This window comes from Macrotis lagotis, chromosome 1 (assembly GCF_037893015.1).
Source record: "Macrotis lagotis isolate mMagLag1 chromosome 1, bilby.v1.9.chrom.fasta, whole genome shotgun sequence".
Classification (NCBI taxonomy): domain Eukaryota; kingdom Metazoa; phylum Chordata; class Mammalia; order Peramelemorphia; family Peramelidae; genus Macrotis; species Macrotis lagotis.
The window spans coordinates 589,803,654-589,823,401 of record NC_133658.1 but is presented as its reverse complement, the minus strand read 5'-3'; the positions used below and the strand labels follow the sequence as shown (position 1 = coordinate 589,823,401).

At 38.3% G+C, this 19,748-nt stretch overlaps 1 protein-coding gene across 7 annotated transcripts in view; it reads right to left on the bottom strand.

Moving 5' to 3' along the window:
• ARMC8 (armadillo repeat containing 8) overlaps window positions 1–7,487 on the bottom strand; it is a 133,504-nt gene extending 126,017 nt beyond the window's left edge. For 3 of the 7 annotated variants that reach the window (XM_074214853.1, XM_074214858.1, XM_074214859.1), the window contains exons 1-2: window positions 7,212–7,485; window positions 1,643–1,705 (exon numbers count right to left, since the gene is read on the bottom strand). In XM_074214853.1, the coding sequence (XP_074070954.1) occupies window positions 1,643–1,703 (61 nt within the window). In that variant the 5' untranslated portion in view covers window positions 1,704–1,705; window positions 7,212–7,485. Of the gene's footprint in view, window positions 1–1,642; window positions 1,706–7,211 lie in introns of those variants that run through there. The other 4 variants (XM_074214856.1, XM_074214855.1, XM_074214854.1 and 1 more) reach the window with 4 other exon arrangements.
• Window positions 7,488–19,748: the final 12,261 nt, after the last annotated feature.

Genomic DNA, 19,748 nt, shown 5'->3' with positions numbered 1-19,748 from the left:
GGATGAAAAGATTTGTAAGACAATAGTGTGAAGAGTGGGATAGTGAGCTGACAAAGGAAGGATAGCACAATTGCCAAGTAGCAGTAGTAAGGGTCCACTGAGGTCATATAATATAAATTTATGGTATAGCTAATCAAAATTGTTGGTTTTTTCCACCTTCATTCAGCAGTTGCTGTATAGAACTGTCCAAGAGAGAGTAGTACAGAGTTGTACTGGTTCACCATGGGGTCAAGATAGGGAAAAAAGAAAATGGTTATTACAGGGAAAGATGGTCAGGGAGAGAATTGAGGGGGTCAAGGACTTGGAGGTCATGAGATGGACAAATGGTAGGGTTTTGCAATGGAAGGCAGAGGGGAGAGGTGAAAAATCAATAGTATTGTCAGATAAGAAAATTTTGGAATTCTTAAAAACAAAGGTAGCATAAATTAAAAAGTCAAATTTCTCATAGAATCTCTATTCAGATGTCCCAGAACACCAGGATTCCATGGTTTGAGTCTTTTTTAGACCAAATAAAACACAATGAAAACCAAATTCCTTAGTCTAGCATTCAAGATCCTCTATAATGATTCCAAATTACCTTTCCATTCTATGTTCTAACAAAGCATCATTGTGGTAAAGATGTTCTGTTATTTTCATCATCAATTTAATTGTCTCTTGACTAAGAGTATAATTCCTCCCCTCAAGTTTTATACAAAACAGACTTGTTTAGACCATTGAGATTCTTTTGCACTTAGGGGCCCTACTCCAATTACAGAGCCTACTTTAATGCCTAATTGTAAAGATGACTTTGAATGGAAAGGACTATATTTAAGCAGAATACAAGTTCCTTGCTGATTTTATGAACTTTTATGAATTTTATGAAATTTTATAAAATTTTATGATTTTATTTTTTTCCTGTCTTTCAGCATCAGTTACTTGTCTGTACACCTATTGTCATAACTATGTTTCTAAGAATTTCAACGTCAGTTTGGCAACAGGGTGATGAATTGTCAGTTACAGCAATTCTCTAAGAAATTCTAAGTTGGGGAATTGGAAGGAAAAGAAGTTTACAATGAAGGAAATATCCCCACTAATAAAATTATATCTGAAATACTGATGTGTGATATTTTTGTAAATATGATACAAACTAAATTTATTATCTATTAAATATCAGATATAAGAAACTAAATTCAGTATCCATCAAAGACCAGAGGTATTTATATTTAACAACTCTTATGTAGCAAATACAAAAAAGTTTATATATTAAACATAATTTATTGCTGAAACATTTGATTTTTTTCCAATGTTTAAACATCATAAAACTAAACAAAAATTTGCATTACATTTTCATTTTCCAAATAAGAAAAATATGCTAAGTATACATGTCTTATTAGTTCCTAGATACTTTTTGCTGAATTACAAATGGAGTGGAGAGAGGTGAAGGGGAAGAGGTTACTGAACTAAAAAAACTTATGTTCCGAATATGCCAGAAGGAAAACACCAATTTTTTTTCAATAAATGTGTACGTGTTATTTTAAATATATGTAATAACTAATTAGAACATAGGAGAATAACTGAAACATTGAATAACCAGTGTTCAATAATGGCAAGTGTTTTACAGATTATAGAAGAAAAGAAACTACTTAAACAAATAGCACTATACCTTGTAACCTGAAGTCATGGCGGCATAAACTGGCAACATTATAGAAGTTAGGGCAGGTCATGTCTATCGGCAAATCAGAAGAAAGCTAGATTAAGTCCAGTATCACTGATAACCCTTAGTATCATCATAAACTTCAGTTCTTTAAAATTTAATCTGAGGGGCTTAGTCAGCAGGATCTCCAAGTAAGTCTGGGAGACTTCCCAGTCCTTTCCCCCATTTTAAAGTTGTCGGTATTAAAATATTGAATTCAGGTAGCGCTGTAGACCTAACAAAACGACCCATATACGAAATGACATCACTACTGCACTTCCTATTCTCTTCAGACCAATAATAAGTCTTAAGTCCAGTAGTATTGATTTATTTTGGTACAACATTTGATATACTTTGGATAGTTGGCTCTTTATAGTAAGTTAATGACAAACTACTTTAAATGTGTTCATTGAATCTTTAGAACATGCAATCCAGTGGTTTATTATTTTGTTATTAAAAACAAGTATAGGGGCAGCTAGGTGGCATAGTGGATAAAGCACCGGCCCTGGAGTCAGGAGTACCTGGGTTCAAATCCGGTCTCAGACACTTAATAATTACCTAGCTGTGTGGCCTTGGGCAAGCCACTTAACCCTGTTTGTCTTGTAAAAACCTAAAAAAAAAACCCAAAAAAAAACAAGGATAGGGGCAGCTAGGTGGCACAGTAGATAGAGCACCTGGAGTCAGGAGTACCTGAGTTCAAATCCAGCCTCAGATACTTAATTACCTAGCTGTGTGGCCTACAGCAAGCCACTTAACCCCATTGCCTTGCAAAAACCTTAAAAAAAAAAGATAACTGAGTTTTTATGATTATATAAAAAGTTCTAAGAATCAAGTTGCAACAGACACGAGTTAAATGTGAAGCTGTAGCCAAATAGGATGATATAATCTAGCATTATTAACAGCAGAAGGACTAGAATTTAAGAGTACCTATAAGGATTATACTTCAGCCACTGATCTTTTTAAATCCATGAAACAAAGAAAAATAGAATGAAAATGTTTATTTTCAAGTAAAATTATAAATTTTTGCATCAATTGACACACTTGGTGTTACAGGAAAGTATTCAAAGTTGTACAGAAATCATATCTTCATGTTTGTTTAAAAAAATAGGCAGTGGGAGGAGAAAAAGGAAATAGTTGTCAGACTACCTAGAAAAATAAAACTAAACTAAACTAGATAGTAATAATTCATCTATATGCTTCTAACATTATCTTGGAAAAAGAAAAGAATTCTAGGTCAAAAGAGAAGTATATTCCAGAGTTAAACCAATTAGTTTATGAATAAACCTATTAATTAATTAAACCTCTCAGTTTATAATCAAGGTGGGAAGACAAGGCATATAGCTATTAAAAACAATAAATAATAAGACAGCAATTAATGAGTGTAAAATTAACAGAATTTCTCATAAACCAGGAAAGACTCCAGAGGGCTGGAATTAAGATAAATTTTGAGAGATAAATGGGGTTTGTACAAGTAAAGAAAAAGAGATAGAGTACTAACTCTTTAAAAAGAGCTGAGGCATTCTGTGTGAGCAAAAAGAGAGGTAAGAAATTGCAACATATATTCAAGAAATAGAATAGATCAGAAGTTTAGTTGAAGTAGAGGTTCTCTGTATGAACAGCAGAGGCTAAAAGGGTAAAATTGATGCTAGATTCTAAATATCTTGACCATCAAATCATATAAGTAAAACTGAAAAGGTCCACAAGAGGTCATCTAATTCAATGTCTTCATTTTAATGATGAACATACTGAGGCACAGAGAAATTATGTTATCTGTTTAAAGCCATATAGATTAAGTTGTTAGGATATGAATTAAGTTTCCATGTTTCCAGGTTCTGGGCTCTTTCCACTGTATCACAGTGCAAGGTTAAGTAGTTTAGAATTTATCATATAGGGGCGGCTAGGTGGCGTAGTGGATAAAGCACTGGCCCTGGAGTCAGGAGTATCTGGGTTCAAATCCGGTCTCAGACACTAATGATTACCTAGCTGTATGGCCTTGGGCAAGCCACTTAACCCCATTTGCCTTACAAAAAAAAAAAAAGAAAAGAATTTATCATATAGGCATATAGGTAATGAGGAGCCAAGGTATTTTTTTGAGTGGAAGAGTCATATAATCAAAGTTGTTTAGGGATAAAATTAATCTAGAGAGATAGAGAATCAAAAGACCAGCAAGGTAATGGCATCAGTTAAGAGGCTATTGATATTAATACTCTTAAGTGAGAAGCAATAAATATTATACTAGGTCAAGCTGTGGGGAAGATCAGGAATAATTGCAGCTTATGTTTATATGAGAGGCATCAGTGGTATAGTGGATAGAGTGAGCCATGAAATCAGGAGGACTGAGTTCAAGTTGTATGTCTACATACAACTATGTATGTAACCCTAAGCTATGTAACCCTAAGAAAGTTACTCAAACTTCTGGTAATTTAAATAACTCTAAGGTTCTAAGTTGCAGAGAAGGTGCTGACCTACCTTGGGGATACAAATGTAAAGAATGAAGCAATAACTACTTGTAAGACATTTACATTCTAACAATTTCTTTTCCTATATAAACAAAATTGCAGGTACAGTCCCTATCTTTAAATTTATACAGTACTTCAACTTGCATGAATTGATGCCAAGTGAAATGAGCAGAACCAGAAGATCATTATATACATTAACAATAATATGGGGTGATGATTAACCATGATCGACTTGTTCATTTAAGTAATACAATAATCAAAGACAACTTTTAGGGACTTGTGATGGAAAATACCATCCATAAGCAGAGAAGGAATTGTGGAGTTTAAATGAAGAACAAAGCTTATTATCTTCAATTTTTAAAACTTGTCATATATTGTGTCATTTGTTCTAATTTTTTTTTCCTTTTAGATCTGATTCTTCTCTCACAACAAACACATTCAATTTTGATCTATATTTAGCATGTTACAAATGTAAAGCCTGTATCAGATTGCTTTCTGTCAGGGGAGGGGGGAGATAAGGGAGGTAGGAAGAAGAAAAATTTTAAAACTCAAAACCTTGCAAAAAAAACCTACCAATGTATATAGTTGGAAAAACAAATAAAATATTTATAGTAAAAAAGTATATAGTACTTTATTCATATGTTTAATATGAGTCTATAGCAAAACTCCCAAGCAATATGTGTCCAGAGGGGCGGCTAGGTGGCGCAGTGGATAGAGCACCAGTCCTGGAGTCAGGAGTACCTTAGTTCAAATCCAGCCTCAGACACTTAATAATTACCTAGCTGTGAGGCCTTGGCCAAGCAACTTAATCCCATTGCCTTCCAAAAAAAAAACCAAACAAAAAAAAACCCTAAAAAAATGAAAGTAATATGTGTTCAACAAGAAGCTGGAGGTGTGATTTTGCATTTCAGGAAAATCCTTATGTGTTAGGAATAGAGAATTTTCATCTGTAGAGGAAGTGATAATTAAAGCCAGTGGAATAGATAAATTCTGTAAAAGAGAAAGTATAGGGGAGAATCTTTTACTGCAAATCCAACTTTCTCTTTGATGCAATGCTTGTCAATCTACCTACTGATTACAAAAAGAAAAAAGAAAAAACAAGCAGTGGAAGGAGAAAAAGAAAATAGTTGACATGCTATCTATCCCAGCTACCTCACTTAGTACTAAAAACAAAAAAGTCAACAGAGTGACTTTCAGTCACTTAAATAATGTATCAACAAATTTAATAAATTGTTATTCTGGATCACATCTGTATTGGACAATATAAGCCAATTATCTCAGACACCAATCAACTGTGAGTGAGATGAAGTTCTGGACCCACAGAACTATGAAACCTTATCTCCAAAAGTGACAACTCCATGGCTGTACCTCAGAAGATAAAGGGTTTTAAACATCCAGTTGGTTCTACTGAATGATTATCATAATATGAACTAGGAGGTAGCCCCTGAAGACAGGACAAAGTGAAAAATAACTGCTTTTCACTGCAGATAAATATTTGAGAATTAAGAGAGATGCATGATTGATAGTACTAAAGAAGTTTATTTAAAAGTATGGAATGACTGTAGTAGCCAACTGAATTGTAAACTTCATGGGGCAGAGGTCATATCTAAACTAGACTTGAAAAGAGGATGTTTGTCTTTCATTATTGAAGAAGACCATGACATCAGAGTGATGTCACGACAAGATCATGAATTCAATGTGAGTGACCAGCCTCTCTTTCTCCTCCAGAGCAGGGTAAAGTTCAGTGGTCAGATATGGATCAGGATGACTGGAGATAGCCCTAGATCAGAGGCAGAGTTAAATGACTGGACCGAGGTCACACAGCTAGTAAGTGCGCATCTGAGGCTGGACTCCAACTCCGGTCCTCCAGATTCCAAGGCCGGTGCTCCATCCACTACCCTAGGCCAACTAGGAGGCAGACTTCCTAACTTCCTGACCTCTAGCACGGCACTGTGCATGCAGCAGTAGTTGCTTCATAAATCTTTACTGAAACTACCATTCTATACTCCAAAAATATTCTTTTGTGTCAGCGTGGGCTACGGCCCAAATCTAATCAGGGTGAGAACGAACGTGTTCTGGGACCTTTGTGTTGAGTTTGATAAGTAAGACAGGATGAGGAATGGATGGACAGCTCAGGGGGAGCCGGGCTCCAGCGTCAACACCGGCATTGTCAATGGAGCCTGTTGGATCTGGAGTGGACAAGAAAAGGTCCGAGGTGTTCGGTGCAAAATCCTCCCAAAATATGCGCTGCTGAGGGGGCGGGCCGGGCCCGGCCGGGCCCACCTGGAGCCTCCACTTCGGGCAGAAAGGGGCTCAGTGGCCCATCTGCTCGGGCGGCATCTCCCATGGCCAAGGGCATCAAGAGGTGGAAAGAAAAGCACCGGAATAAAGGAAACGCGAGGGCCCTGGGGCTCCGACCCGCCCGGCCCGGCGCCGCTTTTGGACAGCTCCGGCCCCGCCGCTTCCCGGGGGCGCCCTGCCCCCGGCTGCCCCGCTGCCCCCGCTGCCCGCGCTGCCCCGCTGCCCCGCTGCCCCCGCTGCCCCGCTGCCCCCGCTGCCCGCGCTGCCCCGCTGCCCCCTGCTGCCCCCGCTGCCCCGCTGCCCCCGCTGCCCCGCTGCCCCCGCTGGCCCCCGCTGCCCGCGCTGCCCCGCTGCCCCCGCTGCCCCCGCTGCCCCCGCTGCCCCCGCTGCCCCCCGCTGCCCCGCTGCCCCCGCTGCCCCCGCTGCCCCGCTCCCGGGAGGACCCCGGGGCGGCTCCGGATAACGGGGGCAGCCGGCGCGCTCGCTTCTCCGGGGCTCGCGGCGGGAGCCCCCGCCCCCCACGGCGTGCCGCGCCCCCCGGGACTCGGGCGGGGGGATCCGCGAGGAGGGGGCCGAGCTCGGGCCCCGGCGCCGCCCCCCGGCCCCGATGCCCCGAGCACCCCCGGAGCCCGGCCGCCGGGGAGGGGGCCCCTCACACGCCCCCCCGCCCCCGCGGACCAGGCGGAGCCGCGGGAACCGCCGGGAAACTTGGCCGCGCCCCGGAGGCGGCGGAGCGCCCCCGGCCTCCACGCCCCGGGCGGCCGCCGCGGCTCACTCACCGAAAGGACGCTCATGCGGATTGGGGTCTCCAGCAGACACGCCATCTTGATCCTTCCCACCGGGTCGAGGTCGAGGCCGGAGATGGCGTCGGCACTTTCGACGACGGCCGCCCTCCGCCGCTCCCGGTGCCCGGCAGGGCGGAGGGGCCGGCGAGCGAAGGGGGCGCCCCGCCGCGGCCGCGGCCGCAGCTCCGGGAAGGATGCTGGACGAAGAATTAAAAAAAGAAAGGGCAGACTGCTAACGAATCGGCCGATGGGAAACAGACATCAATCTTAGTCGGGGGGATCGGGACGGAGGGGAGGGGCGGGGGCAGAGCTGACGCATGCGCGTCGGGGCAACTGCCCTCGTGCGAAGCCTCCGCCTGGGCGGGGCAAGGCCTCTGCTCGCCGGCGGGCGCCCTCTAGAGGAGAAGAGTTGACAGCGTGCTTTTCAAGTCGGGAGAAAACTTTTCTTCCTTTTGAACCTGACAGGAGCCCGGGCCAACCCCTTGGCTTTGATTGGCAGAGCCCGAGCCTCGTTCAAGGTCACCCAGAGCGCGAACGGGAATCCCACCCAAGGCTCTTTGATGGGGTCTCGCCACCCTTTACGCGTGCGGGGCTGGGAGGTCTAGAGGACGCTTCTCAAAGCCCGCAGTTAAGGGGCGGCTAGTGGATGGAGCCAGGAGGACCCGAGTTCAAATTCGACCTCAGTGGCCTCGGGCAAGCCACTGAACCCCATTGCCTTGCAAAAACACTAAAAAATCCCACACAGTGAAGCAAACAGTGACTAAGCCAAGGCCACTTCATTTTTTTTTTGACACAACCCCTCAGGTTAATGCCACGTATACAAAGTTAAATTGAACATCGCTATAATGGTACTAAGAACAAACAAATTCAAACAAGTACGGACTTAACCCTAGAATACTATATAAAGGTGTTAAGTTGTAGCCACAATTTCTCGAAACCGCATTAAGACCCAAAGCTTCTGAGATAAGAACTCACTATTTGACGAAAACTGCTGGGAAAATTGGAAAATAGTATGACAGAAACGAGGTATAGACCAACATCTCACACTGTTTTGGAGATACCAAAATACATAATTGATGCATACAATAGTGATACCATAAGAAAATTAGGAGAACAAGAAATAGTTTTATCTATCAGATCTATGGAAAAGGGAAGAATTTATGACCAAACAAGAGAAAAAGAACATTATGAAGTGCAAAATGGAGAATTCTGATTACATTTAAAAGGTTTTTCACAAAGCCAATACAATCAAGATTATAAGGGAAGCAAAAAATTGGGAAATAATTTTTACATTACTTCTGATAAAACTTCATTTCTCAAAGTATAATATAGAGAACTGAGTCAAATTTATAAGAATATAACTTTTCCCCAGTTAATAAATGGTCAAAGGATTATGAACAGGCAATTTTCAGACAAAAAAAATCAGTTATCTATAGTTATATAAAAATGCTCTAAGTCATTATTGATTAGAAAAACGCAAGCTAAGGTACCATGAACCCCACCAGATTGTATAATATGATAGAAAAAGGAAAATGATAAATGTTGTAGAGGTTGTGGGAAAATTGGAACATTAATGCATTATTGATGGAGCTGCAAACTGATCCAACCATTCTGCAGTCCAATTTGGAAGAAGTATATGCAAAGGGGAATCAAACTGTGTACCCTTTGATCAGCAATATTACTACTAGTTCTGTATTCCAAAGATATCCTTAAAAAGGGAAAAGGATTTAAATTAGAAAAATAATAATAGCTCTTTTTGTGGTAACAAAAAATTAGAAATTGAGGGAATTCCTATCAATTGGAGAATGACTGAACAAGCTGGTGTATATGAATGTAATGGAATACTATTGTGCAATAAGAAATGACAAGCAGGATGATTTTATAAAAACTAAGAAAGACTTACATGAACTGGTGCTAAGTGAAGTGAACAGAACTAAGAGAACACCCTATACAGTAATAGCACCATTGTACGATAATCTACTGTGATTGACTTGGCTGTGCTCAAGAATACAATGATACAAGACAGTTCAAAAGACTCATGATAGAAAATGTCTACTTTCAGAGAAAGAACTGATGCAGATCAAAGCACACTATTTCCATTTTTTTTATTTTCATGGTTTTCCTCCTTTGTATGTTTCTTCTTTTACAACATTTAACATGTTTGCTATCTTGGGGAAGGGGAAGAGAAGGGATGGCAGAAAGAAGAAAAATTGGGAACTCAAAAATCTTTTGAAAATGATGAAAACTATCTTTATATGCAATTGGAAAAAATAAATACTATTTACAAAAAAATTTTAAAACAAAATATTGAAAAAAGGAAATTATAACACTTTCAGGACATCCTATAGAGTGGAAAATGTACTGGACTTGGAGTAAGGGGTTCCTTGATCTACCAGATAGATACTTAGGGATGGTTATGTCCCATTCCATGCAAGCATCCAATAAGTATGAATACTTTAGTTTTCATTTGACAAAAGAACATACCCAGACCAAAATCAAACAAAAACACAACAGACCAAAAGTAGAGAACTGACTAAATAATCTGGATATACTTGATCAATTGTGGTATAAAAGTGAATTTGATCTCTTAAAATCTTTTACTGGTGATTTTATTTTTTAAATTAAGTTTTATTGATGGATGTTATCAGTCATTTTGGAGTAACCCACTACCTTCTCTCTACACTGAAATCTCCTCTGTGACAAGAATTACAATGGGGAATCAAGAAAAGTTCCTGTTCTTAAATTATTTCCTTACAATGGAGAAATTGGAGGAACTAAATCAAAGAACAGTAAATGGATTCAATCTTCTAAACAAAAGATAAAAATTTGAAATAGCTAGGGATTTAATATTTGAAAATTTTTAAATAGGTTGTAGAACTTATTATTTTTTTTTTTATTTAAGGCAATGGGGTTGAGTGACTTGCCCAAGGTTATACAGCCCAAGGTTAAGTGTATGAATTTGGATTTAAATTCAGGTCCTGACTCCAGGTCTGGGGCTCTATCCACTGGGCCACCTAAATGCCCCGAAATTGTAGACTTTTAAGAAAAATTATGACCTATTTAACTTGGATTTTTTTTATTGCAAATAGATAATGGTTTAACAATTATGTTCATTCACAAATATGGCATTTTATAAAGATGGCATAAGTACAAATAGCTATGACAAATATTCATAGGAAGGGGAGAACCTAGGAATTTCAGACTTTCGAAGCTTACTTCTCTAACAAGCATGTTATCAATCTATAGTAAAGAGCATAGGATTGAACCTAAGTATAAGTAAATTATTGAAAGAAAAGTTTTCAGAAACTTCAATATTTCCATGAATCTATGATCTCACTGATGTAGGTGCTCACTATACAGATCATAACACATCCAAGATTTCTCAATCTATGTGGGTTTTGTCCATTTTTCTGGTGGATTTTAAAAAATATTTTTTTTAATCAGTACATATTTTCACCTTCTCACCATATTCTAACTGAGACCATGAGAAAAAAACCTCTTTTAAAAATGTATAGTTTTTAGGGGTGGCTAGGTGGTGCAGTGGATAAAACACCAGTCCTGGAGTCAGGAGTACCTGGGTTCAAATCCGGGCTCAGACACTTAATAATTACCAAGCTGTGTGGCCTTGGGCAAGCCACTTAACCCCATTGCCTTGCCAAAAAGAATGTATAAACTAAAACAAATTTCCATATTGACCATACCTCCCTCACCCTCCACCAAAAAAAAATTGTGTCATTCTCCTGAGTCTTTCACCTCTTCATCAAGATGTAGGAAGCATGTTTTATCATTAGTCTTCTGGAATCCTGGTTAGTCATTATGCAGAGAAGAATTTGAAATTATAGCATACCATTATATTTATATACTATAATGTTCATCCATTCTACAATTTATCCCTCAGATAATCCCTCAGCTTCTCATTCCATACTACTTCAAAAAGAATTGTAAAGATTTTTTTACATCATTAGAGTTTACTTTGCTTAGGACTAATCCTTCCCTAAATTGTTCCCTCTTATTCTCCCTTCAACTACTTTTGTCCTTTCACTATTTTCCTCTTGAATGATTCTTCCCTCCTTTGACCAGTTCAGAAACCATCCCTTCCTCTTGTATAGATATTAACTTGTGTACCCTTCAATGTATAGACTAGTGATCTCTTTGTACATGTGCTGGTCCCTAGTGTCCACCATTATGTATGTATATCATAACTAAATTTCAAAGCCACAGTACAAAGGAAAAAAAAATTTTCATGATACCAGGAAGGGAAAAAAGTAAAAAAATCAAGATTTCCATACACTTTCTACAGAAAATTACCAAAGATGCTGGAATGCTGGAATATTCATTTTCTCTCTCTCTCTCTCTCTCTCTCTCTCTCTCTCTCTCTCTCTCTCTCTCTCTCTCCCTCTCTCCCCCTCTCCTCCCTCACCCTTACTCTCTCATTCCCTCACATATAATAGTATGTCAAGTGACTAGTAGACTAGAGAATATCGCCTTGAATTAGGGTACAGAAAACTATGTAGCAGGTAGAGACAAGATCCAATGTTCAAATACACTTGAGATGCCAGTGCTCTATTTTTTTATGTGGCATCTAGAGGCTTGACAGTTTAATAAAGCTATCTGGGATCAAGATGATTCATTTTAAAGGCAATTGGTACTTAAAAGTGACATTATTTTGCTTTTCTAGCTAAACAGTAGTCTGGTCCCTTTAGTCATAGCTATTACAGAATTATTATACTGAATCTATAAAGAATTGCTACAACACAACTATAAGTCTCACTTGCAGAGTGTACTTGCTATTATTTATTGAATACATCAAATCTTATTAAGTATAGCAACTGCATTCTCATTTTGAATTTGGTCTTTGCATACTCCAACTGGATGGTTATTAAAGTTTAAAAAGTATATAACTGGGGCCAGCTAGTAGTACAGTGTCAGCAGTACAGTAGAGTCAGGAGGACTGGAGTTCAAATTTGGCCTTAGACACTTAATAATTACCTAATTATGTGACCTTGGACAAGTTACTTAACCCCACTGCCTTGTGATGAAAAATGTACAAGTTCCCTATTTCATACCAGATACCTAGTGTTTTCCCAGGATCACTTACTAAGAATCAGCAAGGTTCCTCTAATGAATGTTAGATCCGACACATCATGATGAATTACTTTGGTTCTGAGCCATGACTCAAAAATCTCTTCATGGGATCTTAGCTATAAAAGGACCATTGTGAGTAGTTACCCTAACTTATGAACTTCTAAGCATAATTCCAGGACCAGAGGTCAGAAAAAAGAAATCTTGGTTTTTTTGATCTGTCTGGACAATTTTGATGAATGAGTTCACCATTTGTGACCCATAGCTATTTCACTTAAGAAATTCTGGTCCTCAGAACTGGTTCTGTCCTATTGGAGTATCTCAGTCTGTTACAGAGTCAATCTTATTCATTAATGATGACAAGTTCTGTAGTTGTCCAGTGCTAAAATTATGTAGGCCTCTCCCAAATCCAAATGGAGTCAATTTAATTAGACTCCTAGTAAAGAATAGTGGTTTCTTTCTGAGCATTTGTGTTTATTCCAGATTGAAACTTCAATTTTGGCTTGCAGGAAGTATTTATTTAAATCTTCCTTACCTCTCTGAGGTAGTAAAAACACAAAGTTGATAGTCAAGTCTAGGCAACTTGTGTCAATCAGTTATCTGTGAACTGAGAGAAAAAAGAATATTGGAAAGCAAAACATTATTTAAAGAAAGGATCATTCTAAAATATATGGTAATGTATTTACAGCCTTCTTTTCCATTCTTACTCAGAAGCAGCCAGGTGACACAGTGCACAGAACAGTAGGCATAGGGTCATTGAAACATGACATCAGAAACTTATGAGCTGTGTTACTTAGTTACTTAACTTTGGCTTGCTTCAGTTTCCTCAGCTGTAAAATAGGGAGTAATATAGTACTTAACTTTCAAGGTTACAGTGAAAATCAAATGAAATAATATTTATAAAGTACAAAGTAGTGAAAATCAAATGAAATAATATTTATAAAGTACTAAGCTTTGTACTTGGTACATAGTCGGCACTTAATTAAAAATTGTCTTTCATTCATAAGAACCAGGAACTACAGTTATAGCTATTACTTTACAAAATGGAATGATAACAACATAAATTACCCTATGGATCATCAGTGGTAACAATACATCAAACTTAAATATTTTGTATAACCAATATGAACACTTAAGCAAAGCCTTCTTAAAGAATAAATTTGTGGAACTGAGTTACAACGTAGTTAGTAAAAGTATAAAATAGTAAGTACTGTAGCCTGTAACAAATAATTTTATATTCCCAGCTCCATTTTTTTCACAATTCTTTCCTGGAAGGCATAGAATTAATGTATAATTCTCTTTTTGTTTTCTTTCTGATCTTAGTACACAAACTACTACAAGTTACTATCATTTTTCTCTTCTACAGGACAAGGGGATTAGCATAGTTACCCTGTCTTCTTACTTTAAATTCCATAAAAGCAAAAGTCCTTTTACAAATGGTAAACATGAACTCAGTATTAAAGATTCCAGTGGCCATTTGGTGTCTGTTAATAATCTAGTTATAAAAATCTTTTAACATTTTCCTTTATATTCTATAACCTTGCAGTCTATTTTGTGGTAAGGTAAGCTAACTCATTCTAAAATCATATATAGAACACATTCTTTATTCTGGCCTTTAGTCTTTTGCATAAAAGTAACTTGTATGACAATAAATATTTCAGTATAATGTGCCCCCAAGAAAATAGAGAGATTAGTCAATCCTGGTTGCAACAAAAACCCAAAACCCAAAATCCCAAATCCAGAACTTTGAGGTTTTCTACTAGTATGACTTTAGTTGAGACATTTCATCTTACTGAGCTTACACTGAGACAATATATCCTGTGGAACTTACAGGTTTGTTGTGAAGATTAAGAATTTCTAATTGCCTTTGAAATTCATTTCAAATACTGCCTCCTGAATATTACTTCTACTTCTAATTTTCTTTGATGCTAGCACTTAAAGCTATGAATATGCATACAACACATATGTATATACACATTTGTGTATATACCATTTATATATGTAATAGGTCTTGGGAACATGCCCAAGGTTTCTCTATGTTCCCCTAGCTCATGGGTGGGAGTAGACTCCTTCAATTAGCTATGAAGCCCTGTGTGGCCTTGGGCAAGCCACTTAACCCCATTTGCCTTGCAAAAAACCTACAAAAAAAATTAGCTATGAAGCCAGAACACTACCAGAATGGCTGCCAGCATGGGACTATCTCACTCTCTTTTCTGCACACTCTTGCTGCCATCCAGAGGGTGATTTACTCACATCATAGAGGCTACGCACTGAACAGGAAAAGGGAGATACTTTCCTTCTCTTCTGTTACTTCTAGGTTCTGAGAAATCGTCTGGATTTTTTCTGCTTCTGTATTGTTTCACTTGTTCTTATAAACCTCAGGTGTCAGTAGTAATCTCTATTGACCAGGAACATGATCCATAGTTTGAGTCTGAGTCAGGATTCCAAAAGAGTGCTGCAATGAACCACCCTGACAGGAAAGTCTAGGTTCTAGGTTCTAGGGGTGTCCAGAGGGTTCTTTTCTCTGATGCTGTCAGTGTGATTTTCAATGTTTAATAATAGTTAGCATTTATATGATGTTCTAAGATTTGCAAGGTGCTTTACAAATATTATCACATTTTATCTTCACAATAGTCTTGGGGAAAGGTGCTGTTATTATATTCATTTTACAGGAGAGGAACCTGAGGCAGATAGAGATTGAGTGATTAGGTTCACAGAGCTATGAGTCTGGATTTGCACTCATATTTTCTTGACTCTAGGCCTAGCACTCTATCCATTTTCCACCTACTGAAGCTAAGAAAATATTATCTGGTTCTCCTACTGGTAGCTAACAGTAAGGACTCAGTTCCACTTAACTACTTAACATCAAATAGTAGCAAGGGTATAATTATGTCAGATAAAAATATATTTGCTTTAAAAATAAAAGCACAAATATTTTCCCCAATCTATCAGGGACACCCTATCCTATATCTTCTTAATTTCTGGGAGAGTGGGTGGAGACTTAGGTCAGTTCTTTAAAAGGATCAATTCCATCAAGTATATGTCCAAAGGCTTCCAAATGATTCTTAATCTCAGCAACTTGCTGGATTCAAAAATCAAGAATGCACGAACTGGATGCATAGCAAGCATAACCAAAAGTTATTACAAGTGGAGATTTCCAGAGGCCCATTGACTTTTCAAAACTAGTAAAGTTGGGGCGGCTAGGTGGCACAGTGGATAGAACACTAGCCTTGGAGTCAGGAGTACCTGAGTTCAAATCCCACTTCAGACACTTAATAATTACCAGTTGCAACCTCTGATCCTTTCACCTAAAATGGGAAAGAAGAAATATAGAAGCAAAAGACTAATGTGTTTCACCGAGCAATATTCAGGCTATAACTTATATAAACCAGTGCCTTTCCTGAAACAACAGTATCTCTCACTGTCAGTGAAGGAGTCAAACTAAGAACAGAGATCCACTAAATCCTTTAGCCAAAGAGAATTGGGTAAGGCTCTGGTCATCTAGTATTTTTTGAATGTTTTTGCAGTTAATAAATGAGCATCTACTTCACCATATGGTTAGCTGACCAAAATCAATCATATAATATCCATGTGCATTCTGAAGTTTTTCCAAGGCACTTCTAGTGGGCAGAGCATTGAACCCAGAGTCAGTAAGATACTAAATCCAAATCACTTCTCAAATACTTGCTTGCTATGAGATACTAGGAGAGTAGTTTAGTTTGTCTGTCTCAGTTTCCACAATATAATGAGAGTAACAATACTTCCCAGGCTGTTGTGAGGATCAAATGAGAGAGTAGTATAAAATGCTTTGCAAACCTTAATATACTTTGCAAATGCTTCAATTTGTTGTTACCATCCTATTATACTTGTCACAATTCTTCTAGGAATTGACTCCCTAGTCTTGTCACAAGGGAAGATGTTTTTCCTTCCTATTCCATGATTTTCTTTCTTTACCCTAAGTCCTAATTCCTCATACAAAATTAACTACAAAGCATCAAATGGTAACTAAAGTATATTTATGTCAAAAATAAAAGTATTTTTACCTCAAAAATTTTCCCCAATATGTCAGGCACACCGTTCCCTATATTATCTTAATCTCTGGAGAGAAATGGGTAGATGATGATTAATGTAAACATATTAAATAACAAAAAAGCAATGCACAACCTTTACCAGACTGTTCTTTGCTAAGAGGGAAGGGATGGGAAGGGAGGATGGTGGAAAAAATGTGTAATTTATAAATATGTAAGTAGATAAATGTTGAAAAACAAAATGAAATATCAATTAAAAATAAATGCTTGTTTGATTCATACAATTGTTTCTTTTTTAAAATTTTTTTATTGTTAATGGGTTATCCTACTTTATATTACTTGAATAAATACTTCTGAAATTGGATTACAAGGTATGTGTTTAAGTCTAAAAGAAATTCAAGTTTCTTGGCTGATTGTCACCAGCTGTCCTAAGTTGGGGGGGGGGGGCTGGTAATAGGACCAAAAGTGAGATGCTACTGACAAAGAATGAGATTCTGGTTTGTTAGAACCCACTTGAACTTTCTATTTCTCCATGCATTGGGGGAGACTATCATGGTCCCTTCCTGTTGGAAAATAGATTCTCATGTACATTAATATTTATGCTAGTTATGACTTTGCTTGGCTTAGCCTCTGTCATTGAATACTTTGAAGAGAAATTGATTTTTCCTCTATTTGGTGGCATAGAGGATTGCTTCTATTGAGGACTGACTCCTTTCCTATTTCAGGCATTATAAAGATAGGATCCAGAATTTAGGTATTAGTTGTATATATATATATCAGATTTTCTATTATCCAGATACCAAAAATTTCATGAAGAGTGAGCTGGGCTATTGAAGGAGAATTGATGCTTAATTGACTTCACATCACAGGTTGCCTATCCAACTAAAGCAATTTCTCAGTTGGAGAGACAACTTTGAAATGTCTTCAACATGGGGAGAATGAATGAATGAATGTTTAGACAGGCAGTGAAGAATAGGAAGGAATGGAAATGCTTCATTTAACATCCCTGACTGCCTCCTGAAATCAAAAGAAAGCATAGTATCTTTAATACCACTTTTGAAATCTTTGCCTACTTTTAGGAGTGATGGCATCAGGAAATTAGGTCATAGAATTAAAGATTCAGAGCTAGGAGGAATTTAAAAAATCTAATCCCTTAACTGTGTAGATGAAGAAAATAAGGCACAGTTGTACTTAAAGATTTATCCAAGGTCACATAGATATTAAGGGATAGAACTAAGATTTAAACTCCAGGCCCCTTGATGATAAATTCAGTGGTCTTTCCATTGCACCATGCTGGGTAGAAGGCAACTAAGAGAAGGAAATGCTATCAAAAAAGAGCAGAGTATATCTCCCAAATGAGTATAACCTAGAGATTGTAAGTAGGCATAGTTTAACAGGTCTGGGTATGTTATTAGCTTCACTATAGAGAAAAGATTAGGGTGATTCTAGAAGAGGTGTATTTGAGTTACAGCAGAGGAATCTTTCCAAATAAAGTATGAATGAGTATGCAATATGAGAACTATATATATATCTGTGTCAGCTAGTATTGTTTCTGTTTGTAAAAAATTTCTTTATTGTCAACAAGTTGGTCAACTTCATATTGCTTGAATATATATTTCTGTAATTGTATTGAAAAGTATGTGTTTAAATCTAGAAGAGATTCCAGTCTTGTGTGAGTCACCCAACTATGGATGGAATTCTCATAGTAGTTTTCTGAAAAGACCTGAGACTAATATGGTGGTGAGACAATTCTGAAAAATCTATTCTATGTTCTATATTTTGAGCTATCATCAAATGAAAGTCCTGATTTAGCATACAACTTGTAGAATGGTTACGCTCAAGCTTAAGTATAGAAACTATAATGGATAGATTTGGAGGACCCTGAATGGGAAGTTCAGATTGTTGCATAGAATTCAGTCAGGTTGCAAAAGATTCCGGTTAACTGACCAGTTATTGTCTTCATGATTATCTTAACCTGTCCATTTCTTAGGCAAAAAAGTGGACTATACAAGAGATTCCTAAAATGTACTCTCATCTTGTTCATCATCACCAGTCATTTTGACTTGTGTCTTGCCACTGGACTTCAGTGACTCTGTAGGAAAGAATGAGGTGCTAATACATTGTTGGTGTAACTGTGAACTCATCCAACCTTTCTGGAGAGCAATTTGGAACTACCCCCAAAGGGCAACAAAAATGTGCATGCCCTTTGACCCAGCAATACCACTACTGGGTTTATACCCTGAAGAGATGATGAAAAAGGGTAAAAACATCACTTGTACAAAAATATTCATAGCAGCTCTGTTTGTGGTGGCAAAAAAAATTGGAAATTAAGTGAATGTCCTTCAATTGTGGAATGGTTTAACAAACTGTGGTATATGTGTGTCATGGAACACTATTGTTCTATTAAAAACCAGAAGGGATGGGAATTCAGAGAAGCCTGGAAGGATTTGCATGGACTAATGCTGAGTGAGATGAACAGAACCAGAAAAACACTGTACACAGTAACAGCAACATGGGGGTGATGATCAACCTTGATGGACTCATTCATTCCATCAGTGCAACAATCAGGGAAAATTTGGGGCTGTCTGCGATGTAGAATACCATCTGTATCCAGAGAAAGAATTATGGACTTTGAACAAAGACCCAAGACTATTACCTTCAAATTGGGGGGGGGGGGGGAGCGTTATATTATTATGTAATTTTGCTCTCTCATACTTTGGTTTTCTTCCTAAGGATATGATTTCCTCTCTCATCACATTCAGCTGAGATCAATGCATACCATGGGACCAATGTGAAGACTAATAGAAGGGTGGCTAGGTGGCGCAGTGAATAGAGGTTCAAATCCGACCTCAGACACTTAATAGTTACCTAGCTGTGTGGCCTTGGGCAAGCCACTTAACCCCACTGCCTTGCAAAAAATCTAAAAAAAAAAATTAAGGGGTGAAGAAGCCTCTTGATGACTTGTCCTGGTGAATTTTTGAAGTATAAGCATTATTTCTTCTTCTACTATAAAACATAATGAATTTCTCTAGAAATTTATATTTCTTTTCTTTCCCCCGCGATGCGGCAGCGAAGGCATACAAATATGTTTGTTAACTTTTAAATAAATTAGGTTGATGGCGATGGTGGATGCTTCATGTGGCACTTATTTCATTTGTTCCCTAATCTGGAGTAACCCGTACATGTATGCAACGTAAAAGCAAAAACCAACAATAAAACTTTATTTTTAAAATCCTCAATGCTTTCCCCGCCCCATTCCTCGCAGAACTTTCCTTAAAAAGAACATCACAAAGGACCTTCCTTCTTGACTTTCCCACGAGTCGGACGAGGCCCGCTCGGGCGCCGGCCAAGTCTCGAAGGCCGCTCGCCTTGTTGTCGCGAGATCTGCCGAGCCGGAAGCGGAGGAGCTCTTGTAGCGAGG